We start from the raw sequence: 10,451 nt of genomic DNA, 5'->3' as shown, positions 1-10,451 counted from the left end.
ATGTTGCAGCCTGCAAGGCTACTTTTTTTTTAACACTGAACACTGCAAGCCTAAAATGTTGAAATATAAAAGTAGAAATACACACAGTAAGCGGTCGGGTTCGGGTACAATTGGATTTTAAATTTCCAACCCGTACCCGACCATTATTACCCGTCTGAAACTATCTTCCCATTTCGCCTTAACTGTCTACCCGACCCGACTCGACCCATTGCTTCTTTTTTTGTCGGTTTTTTCGGGTTTGGGTCGAGCTGGATAATCTTGTTCAACCCTAGCTGAAAGCTGAAAAGCTACGTGATTGAAACAAAAGTGTTTGGTAAAACTAGTTGTTAACCAAGTTGAAATTGTAAAAGGACAATAAAGGACATACTTGTATAATTATTTTTATATTTAACATTACTTTATTTTCACATTAATACCTACATGATATTAATATTAAAATTATTACCACTTTAAATATTTTTATTAACTCAAGTTATTTATCATCTTAAAAATATAATATTATTTTTTACTTATTTTTATTAATATAATATTAAAATTATTATCACTTTAAATATTTTTATCATATAATATTAAATAGTTTTAGTGTTTTTATAAATATATAAGGGTCACTTCCGATGTATCAAAAAAAATATATATATATATATAAGAGTAATGGTGGAATTTTAGTAAAATAATAAGGATAAAGATGAGAATAAATTTAATAAGCTATAAGCTTTATGCTATAAGCTACCTGAGATGGCTTATAGCTTAAAGCTTTAAGCTACTGAAATAAGTTCATTCACCAAACACTTTTGAAGAGCTTTTAAGCTAGTCAAATAAGCTATAAGCTAGCTGAAATGACATGCCAAACATAGCCTTAATCAAAACAAAGATTATGTTTGGCACGCCTAGCTGATAAGCTAGCAGAAAGCTGAAAAGCTAGCTGATAGCTGAAAAGCTAGCTGAAAGTTGAAAGTTGATAAGCTAGCTGAAAGCTGATAGCTAACTATGTAATTGGAACAAAAATGTTTGGTAAAACTAGCTGTTGAACAAGCTGAAATTGTAAAATGACATAAAATGACATATTTGTATAATTCATTTTATATTTAACATTACTTTATTTTCACATTAATACATATATGATATTAATATTAAAATTATTATAAATATTTTAATTTCACTCAAGTTATTTATCATCTTCTATATTTTTATTAAATTAAATAGAATAAAACAAATAATTTGTAATTTATAATATAAAATTATTTGTTTTATTCCAAAGTAGTAATTATTTGTGTTCGAGAATGGTGTGTATATGAGACAAGTGTGGTAACTGATAAGTAAATAAGTTTAGTAAAAAAGATATAAGGTTAAAAGTGAAATTTTAATAAAATAATAAGGATAAAAATGAGAATATATTTAATAAGCTATAAGCTATAAGCTTTAAGCTACCTAGATAGCTTATAGCTTATAGCTTTAAGCTCCTGAAATAAGCTCATTCACCAAACACTTTTATAGAGCTTTTAAGTTAGTCAAATAAGTTTTAAGCTAGTCAAATAAGCTATAAGCTAGCTGAAATGACATGAAAAATATAGCCAAAATTGTAGTGAGCATGGATGTCAATTAATCAAAAAAAGAATATTTCAAAGAAAGAGACCAGTACCATGTTTGTTCCTCAATCCGTGCTTGCATTGCTATAAATAATTATGTATTACTTAAGTTACTTGAACATGTAAAAGTACTTTAATTTGTATTGGTTAACTGTAAGTGGTCACCGTCCCCTCCACCTACAAAGATACTCCCTCCGGTCCTATTTATAAGCATGAAAGAGAAGAAAAATCTTGGTCCTTTTTATAAGAACCAAATGAAAGTTTGAGCTATATTAATTATTTTTTTCCAATGATGCCCTTATTAATTCTAACTTGTAAAATGTGCCTCATTAATTATTCTCTCTTTCCCACTTTCCAATACTAATAACAAAGGGTAATTTTGGAAGTTTATTTTGATTCAAGACAAATTTAATGCATTTTATCTAGTTTAACTACATTTCTTAAACTATGTGAATTTTTTTTTTGCTGCTTATAAATAGGACCGGAGGGAGTATGTGGTAAATCAAAGAAAGACGATTGGAAAATAATGACGGGATCAAATACAAAGATATGTGATTAAGTGTAAGTGGTCACCGTCCCCTCCATCTAATGTCCATTATTCTCAATATAGTTGGGGGTCTAGCACATGTTTTCCCAATGATGATCTTGGCCATCGGATAGTATATTGACGGTGGATGATAATACCATAATTTCAAGTCAAAATTCATACGGAAACTATCTGTTTTTCTCCTAGTACCCCATTTTTTTTAAAAAAAATTGATTTTAGTCCCTTAATGAAACACGTGGCGTGCCATGTTAGCACCGTCATACACCTGGCAAGCCACCGGAGTTCATTTTTTTGGATGAGGACAATTCTAACTATTTTCAAAAGTTTGAGGGCGTATTTCGAAAGATTTTTCAGCGATGGACAAAAATCAAATCTCACTCAAGTAGCGTTTGAATTTAACAGTTGAGGTTAGTAGTTGTACTTTCCATTATTTATTATTCTCCATGCCGCGAACTAACCTTATATTTTTTTCTAGGTTTTTGAATGACAAAGTGAAGGTTGTGGAACGATTTCTTGCTCTACATCATGTCAAAGATACTACATCCGAGGCACTAAATGATACTCTTTATGGTATTCTTGATCGTTACAAGTTATCTATTTCAAGGATATGAGGGCAAGGATATTATGGAGCTTCAAATATGAGCTTCAAATATGAGAAGTGAATTTAATGGTTTGCAAAGAAAGATTCTATATGAAAATCTTTATGCTTTCTATGTCCATTGCTATGCTCACCGTTTGCAATTGGTGGTTGTGTCGTTGCTAGTAGTTTCTCATCTATTCATGATTTCTTTAAGCACATCTCCTTGATTGTGACCACACCAAGTGCATCTTGCAAGACAAGAGATGCACTGACAGAGGCATAACACCAAGATATTTTGAATAAACTTGAGAATGGTGAGATATCTAAAGGAAGGGGATTGCACCAATCATCTAGTCTCGCTACACTCGGAGATACTAGATGGGATTCACATCATATTACCTTGCTTCGTTTGGATTAGATGTGGTCGTCCGTGTTAAGGGTGCTTAGTATGGTTTATGAAGATGGACGTGAACCATCTCAAGCAGCGGGTTTGATAGAAAAAATTGAGAGCTTTAAATTTGCTTTCATTTTGAAGCTTAATTATGTTAAAGTTGTTCGGTATCACAAACGAGTTTTCAAAAGTCTTGCAACGAAAAGATCTTAATACTGTGATTGCCATGGAATTAGTTGACGATGTCAAAACTCGGTTGAACACATTGAGAGTGAGTGGTTGGGATAATTTATTTGGTGTTGTCCAAGAATTTTTCCGGTGCCAAGTATGGATGAAGAAATACCGGTTCAGGATCATTCAAGGCTAGAAGGGAGGACTATCACTAATCTTCACCATTACTGTGCACATATTATTATGTTGCTATTGACAAATATGTGTGAAGATGGATCACCGCTTAAGTGAAAGATCTAACACTGTGCTTGATTGCTTCTCATGTCTTGACCTTAAGAACTCTTTCTCCAGGTTTGATGTTAATAAGCTTGCTCATCTTGCTGATATTTATCGTGCAGACTTTTCTGATGTTGACCGAGGAACAATAAAGGAGCAACTCGACACTTTTGCACTTCAAGTGAAAATGCATGCTTCATTTTCTACTTGTGATGATGTTGCAAGTTTGGCTATGAAGATGGTTGAAACTGAGAAACATTTGGTATTTTTATTGGTGTACAAACTTATTGAGTTACGTTGGCTTTGATATTGAGGGTGTTGATAGCATCCGTTGAAAGAGCTTTTCAACAATGAAGTTTATCAAGTCAAAATTGCGCAACAAGATGAAGAATGAGTGATTTAATAACTTGATGATATGTTACACCGAGCAAGATATATTCATTCGAACATATACCGCAATGAAGTCTCGAAAAAGGCAATTTCCTCGTGATTTTGTTTAGTATATTGGTATGTTTCATCTCTCTTCTTTCTATACACTTAATTTAAGTGAATAACAAATTCATTTTTTTCTTATTTAATATTGTCTTCTTGGACATGTCATGTGTGGATGAAATTGGAATGAAAATTGGGTTAGTCATACTTTTATTAGTAAAATGACAAGTCTTTTTTATTTCGGTTTATGACTATTTATATATATATATTATATATCACGTGTGGGTTTACACTTTTAAAATTTGCACAGATTTTATAAAAATTCTGACTTCGCCACTGTCGGTACCCACTTAGGTCACAAGCTAGCACTACCCACCTCAGCTTCAAAAGATTGTGTTAAAAAAGAAGTAATGCGGTGAGTTTTGTTTATGTTGAAAAATTCTCTCTTCAACTTCTGCCGAGGAGTGTGGATGAGGTACCTTAATGATGATGCACAAGAGACAACAATTATTTTCGTGATTTGTTGTCGATCGATTGATTTGATATCAAGATAGTTACGTGAATAGACAAACATTATTTTCAAGTCAGAATCTAATGTGACTGGAAATTGTAGTAAGCTATACCAATCGCCATTTGAAAGTCCATTGCTACCTAATTGTAGCAACACATTTCTATTTTTATATTTTCGTAAGCAGAAAGAACCAATTCTTCTAAGGCCATTCCCATTTGATTTGATTTTACAAAGTTGTACCGTATTTATTTTAAGCATATATTATTATACAATTGTATCAATATATTTAATTATTAATAATTAATAATCCGAGTTTGTGAGGGAACAAATTTTCATGTGAAACTGTACACATCCAACACTCTGTATTTGAATTGCGTTGGTTGAAGGTATGTTTGGTATGTATTAAAAAAAGTAAGTGAAAAGAAAATGAAAAGAAAGAATAAAGAGAAAATAGAAAAAAAGTTAGTATAGCATAAAATGATTTAAGGCTGTTTGGTTGACGTAAAATGCCTAGGAACTAATTAGTTTTGGAAGAAAATGTTGGAGGCGCATGAATCCTATGGGGCTGAGAGCATGCCATAGTTTTGGGGTGAAATTATCATTTTTGAAGCCTAGAATTGGTGCATGATACTTGGGTTGCTAAATGGGGAAGTTTGAGTTTGAAATTGTTGATAAAGTTGCTAGTTGTTACATGTTTCTTGCATTTTGAGTAATTGAAGAAAAATTTAAGTGTAAGTTGTAAGATTAGCTTTATATAAGCATGAAAGGGAGTTATAACTTGAAAAGAGTTGAAAGAAAAAATTGTGCATGAAAAGAGGCCTATGGCCGTGAGTTTGTAGAGGAAAAAGGAAGAGAAAAGTTTTTTGAATTCACCTAGAAACATACTTAGGAATATATGAGCATGGGAGGGTTGTGAATATCTCATCCAGAGACGACGAAAGATCGGGACAAGCCACCGATTTCGGGCTCTCTGAGAGCTTCATTGTTGTGCTTTGGGCGCGAGGCTTTTGGTTTTAGAGGCTTATGTCTTTGATTTGACGCTATTATGAGTTCTTTTTTTTTCTCTTTTTAAGGTGGTCAACCTTGATTGTGTGAGTTTTTGATACATTTTGAGAATGTTGTATATCTTAACATTTTCCTCATTATAATAATATATATAATATATTCCGCTTTTAAAAAAACACGAATATAGTTAATTAAAAAAATCAATTGAGTACATTAATTGTGAAATGACTCTTTAAAATTAGATTATAAAAATAAGGTGAATACATTTTCGTTTAATTTGCAACTTCTATACTAATTTTTGTCATGTTACAGCTGGGAACGTGTGAAGCATCATGCCTTTCTGTTCATGTTTCCTCGCTATTTTTTTCTAAATAAATTGTTGTCATTTCTAAATTTGCTGAGATCCTCCTTAAGCCTACGACCGGGTCTTGTTGGTTTTCCTGTCACAATCAAACAAAAACCAATAAAACAATTTCATAAAAAAATGCATCAAAAAACGAAATTAAACAAAGAATTCACAGAAGTAGAAAAATTGAAAGCCAGCTATTGATTGCAGTGTTTGATCTTCAATAAAAAAGCTGAGTTTCCCTTTCATTACTCTTTTTTTTTTTTCCTGCAACCAACTCTCTGGATCATACATTGGAGTTTCCCTCTCTCCATTTTCCTAGAGAGACAAACAGAAAGAAATTTTGTTTCCTTGCAGCCTCTCCAGGAGGAGGCTTTGTAGAAAATCTCCTGGATTCAAAATCCTATACTCACCCAACTCAATTCAATCTCTCTACACTTTTTGTATTGTAAGGTGCCCAAGTGTTTCAACTTTAGGATGTTCAAATTTAGAACTCACTTTTATCTTTGCTAGCTTAGCCAGAAATTTGATCTCTTTTTTCTAAATTTTTTATTTCTTGTTACACAAGAAAAGGAATAGAAAAGTAAAAATGGGAGAAAACAATTCAACACAAGAGAAGAAACCTGCAGGTTGTGGGTTGATAACAGCAGTGTTCGGACGAAATGGTTGGTCACGAAAACCATCCTCATCCTCCTCTGCAGGTTCTTCTCCTGTAACCAACCACAACAATACCAGCGATACAAAACGGCGTCGTAGTGGCTCAAACAACGACGCCGTTTTAGCTGGTGCTGCTGCAGCTGCTTCATCCAACGCCGCCACAAGCGCTTCATCTCGCTCTGTCTCCAATGCTCCTTCTCCTCCATCCAATTCCAATCCACAGAAGCCATTAACAACACACCAAAATCCCCAAAGGAAACAACAACAACACAGCGAAATGCCACGTGTTGCGGCTGCAAGGGTGTCACCAGCTCAAGGCTACGTTAGCCAGGGAAGAACAGTGCCCAGAGAAGCTATTGGAATTTTCGGGGAGCTCGAAAGCATGATCAATGATCACCAAAAGAACCGGGGAACCGGTAACCTTGTTCGAGCCTCTTCAAGCAACGTGATGTTGTTTGGTAATTTAGGTAACATTAGGCAGGGAACAAGCCAAGATAATAGCTACCAAAACACAATGGATTACAATGTTGCCAATGGATCAGGAGGATACAATAGGAACAATGAGACTAAACAACAACAACAACAGCAACAACAACAACAACAAAACCCGGGTTCATTTTGCAGGGCTTTGTCTACTAGAATGGATCCTGAGCAATTGAAGATAATGGGGAATGAGGATTATAAAAATGGAAGATTTGAAGAGGCTTTGGCTTTGTATGATGCTGCTATTGCCATGGATCCAAATAAAGCTTCCTATAGAAGCAATAGAAGTGCTGCATTAACTGCACTTGGTAGGATTCTTGAGGCTGTGTTTGAATGCAGAGAAGCTATTCAGATTGAGCCTCATTACCAAAGAGCGCATCACCGGTTGGGAAATTTGCACCTTAGGTAGGTCAGTTCGATTTCAATTGGAAAGGTGTAATGTAACCATGCAGTTGAGCTGTTTGTGAAAAGGTTTCTTTTAATTTGTTTTGATACTTGCTGTGACTCAAAGTGTGTGTTACTACAGATTAGGAGAAACAGATAAGGCCCTTTATCATTATAAACAAGCAGGATCGGAGGCCGATCCGGACGAGGTTGCGAAAGCGAAGGCTCTTCAGGTCCATCTAAACAAGTGCACTGAGGCTCGCCGGCAAGGAGATTGGAACAAATTGATTACCGAAACCAGCAATGCTATATCATCCGGGGCAGATTCTGCTCCACAGGTGAGTCATTATTAGCCTGTAATGCTGTAATCTCACCATGTGCTGTTTAATTAGTTCATTCTTTCTCTCTATCACTCACTCATGCATTCATACAACATGTGCCAATCATGCTTATATCAGTTATATGACTCTGGTTCTGGCTTCCAGATTTTTGGTCTGCAAGCTGAAGCGCTGTTAAAGCTCCGTAGGCATCAAGATGCAGACAATGTAATGTCAAAGTGCCCCAATTTTGGTGTTGACGAGTGTACCAAGTTCTTTGGACCTATTGGTAATGCAAATTTGTTGGTGACTCGTGCACAAGTTTATATGGCTTCTGGCAGGTAACTATTAGGGGGAAATGTTGTTTGGTTCCTTTAATTTTTCTTGCAATTTGCTCAATCTTCAAAAGTTACTCTTACTTGACTATACTATTTGCATGTTGGATACACAGTGGAAAACCACGGTGAAGTCAAAATCGCGGTAAACAGCCACAAAAGTTAAGAAAAGTTGTTTTTGTCCACTGTGATTTTGGTCTATCATGATTTTTCAACTTGTATCCAAATATGCACTATGTATTGTTGTTATGCAGTCTCACTTTTTGTACTCCCCCTTTCACAACAATTTGTTCATACTCAATATCAGTGTGAAGTAATTAGTTTCAGATTGAGAATTCAAGCTTGACAAGCATTGATTACTCACATACAATCTATATCCACTCATCATGTTGACAGATTTGAAGATGCTATGGAAGCAGCACAGAAAGCAGCTAGGTTGGACTCCAATAACAGGGATGCAAACAAGGTGTTGAGAAAGGTTCGAGGTGTCACGGCTGCTAGAGCTAGGGGAAATGAACTTTTCAAGGCTTCAAAATTCTCAGAGGCTTGCATTGCCTATGGAGAAGGCCTTGAGCACGACTCGTATAACTCCCTTTTATTGTGCAACCGAGCTGCTTGTAGATCGAAACTAGGCCAATTTGAGAAAGCTGTTGAAGATTGCAATGCTGCCCTTAACTTACGCCCATCTTACAGCAAAGCCAGGTTGAGAAGAGCCGATTGTTATGCCAAGGTAACACACCTAAACCTTTTTCTGTTTACTTAGTGCATGTTTGGATTCACAACCACGATGAAACCAAAATCATAGTGGACAGAAGAAAAAGCTAATGGAAGTTTCTTCTATTCACCATGTTTTTTACTTTACCATGACACACGTGATAAAATGCTTATAAGAATGCCAACTTACATTTCAACTTTGTGAAAGTTTCAAAACAAACATTGTTAACTTTGGCTTTGTAGTTATGTGATTTGTGATGTTTATTGTGAAATCATAGTTGGAAAGATGGCAAGCTTCAGTAGAAGACTACGAAATCTTGCTAAAAGAGACACCAGATGATGAGGAAGTTAACCGGGCATTGTTGGAAGCTAGAGCACAGCTCAAGAAACAGCAAGGTTAAGACTAACATTGGAAGTGTGGTTCATAGATTGAAGGGGAGAGAATTACTCAGCTAGAAGAAGATGATGATAAAAGGAACAAACATTGGAAGTGTGACTAAAGCTCGGGTGGAGAAAAGAGCCTTTATCTGCGCTAGGAAAGACTAACACACACACAGATCAAGATGATCATGATCAATTATCCCTTGAAAAAACAAAAAGAAGAATACTGTTAAGGGAAGAAAATCAAATCCACTTTAGAGATGGAAACACAAGGCCCAATTTGTTAACTGGCTAAAGCAAACTCACCAAGTTATTGTATAGTGAGACCGTGCTATGTGTCTTTTACCTTTTCTTTTTTCGGGGAGAAACTTTATAATACTTTTTTTTTTTGAAGGATTTTCAATCGTGTACATTATATTTGTTCATTGTCATTTGATGTTTTAGCTAGTTCTCTTATTTTCTTTTTCTCACCCCTTCTTTCTGTTCCTTAATTGAGAACAAGAAGTGAGAAGAATGCACTCCACTAAATTAAGTTGCATAAGGCTTTTAATACATTCATTTTATCTTCTATTCTATCTCCAACTCTTTTATTTTTCTGCCTATCTTTTCTTTTCTTATCACATCACATATCATATCTCCTCTCCCCCCCCTCCATTTTTCTTCTTTAGGTATGAGTGGATTTCATTCCTGAACTTTTAACGAGATTTGGTTTTCACCCCTCGTTGGAGTAGAAGCCGAGATCGACCCCTAAACATAAGAAAAATAACATCTTTTGGAGGGGCGGTGCTAAACACCATGGCCACAAGTCATGGTAAGCCTATGTGGAATTTTTGTTTTTCCATTTCTTCGTCCCTTTTGCTGGATTTTGAGATTTTTGGACTTTCTGAGTTAGGGATTGGAGTTGCTATGGCGGTAGGGATGAGGTTATGGTTGGGATATGGGGAATGGGGGTGGGGGTTGCAGTGCAGAATGGATTTGGGTGATGATTCTTGGCTGGGATATGAAAGGTGGTGTAGCATGTTTTATGGGTTTTGGGGTGTTCTTGGTTAAGGTTGTTTCTAAATTTTGTGATTTTTAGTTGATGGTTTTTAATTTCTAGAAAGAAAAATGGATTGGGTTGGGGTTGGTATGAGGGAGAGCGTGGAATGGAAATAATTAAAATAATTTATAAATTTAAATGATATGACATAAAACAATTAGCATGTACCCTTCATGAGAAAAGAATTATTTATTTAACCTAACTAAAATAATTTATAAATTTGAATGATATGACATATTTTTAAAATACACCTGGATAGTCTTTTTTTAATAAAAAATGGTTAAAAAGAGAGAGAA

At 35.0% G+C, this 10,451-nt stretch overlaps 1 protein-coding gene and 1 pseudogene across 1 annotated transcript; both read left to right on the top strand.

The window, feature by feature from the left end:
- Positions 1 to 2,784: 2,784 nt before the first annotated feature.
- Positions 2,785 to 4,051, top strand: LOC130725029 (uncharacterized; annotated as a pseudogene).
- Positions 4,052 to 5,967: 1,916 nt separating this feature from the next.
- Positions 5,968 to 9,668, top strand: LOC130726471 (inactive TPR repeat-containing thioredoxin TTL3). Its single transcript, XM_057577752.1, has 5 exons — positions 5,968 to 7,390; positions 7,512 to 7,707; positions 7,855 to 8,027; positions 8,418 to 8,751; positions 9,014 to 9,668. The coding sequence occupies exons 1-5, from the start codon at positions 6,435 to 6,437 to the stop codon at positions 9,134 to 9,136; spliced, it is 1,782 nt and encodes a 593-aa protein (XP_057433735.1). The 5' UTR covers positions 5,968 to 6,434; the 3' UTR covers positions 9,137 to 9,668.
- The last annotated feature ends 783 nt before the right edge of the window (positions 9,669 to 10,451 follow it).

The sequence above is a fragment of the Lotus japonicus genome, chromosome 6, assembly GCF_012489685.1.
Source record: "Lotus japonicus ecotype B-129 chromosome 6, LjGifu_v1.2".
In the NCBI taxonomy this organism is placed as follows: domain Eukaryota; kingdom Viridiplantae; phylum Streptophyta; class Magnoliopsida; order Fabales; family Fabaceae; genus Lotus; species Lotus japonicus.
Note: the sequence above shows the minus strand (reverse complement) of the source record. Positions and strands in the feature narration are given on the sequence as shown.

Excerpts from the sequence above, each read along its gene's own strand:
- LOC130726471 (XM_057577752.1), top strand. The coding sequence starts at position 6,435 with ATGGGAGAAAACAATTCAACACAAGAGAAGAAACCTGCAGGTTGTGGG. Across the intron at positions 8,028-8,417 it reads GTTTATATGGCTTCTGGCAG|ATTTGAAGATGCTATGGAAG; the intron begins GTAACTATTAGG and ends TCATGTTGACAG. Across the intron at positions 8,752-9,013 it reads GAGCCGATTGTTATGCCAAG|TTGGAAAGATGGCAAGCTTC; the intron begins GTAACACACCTA and ends GTGAAATCATAG.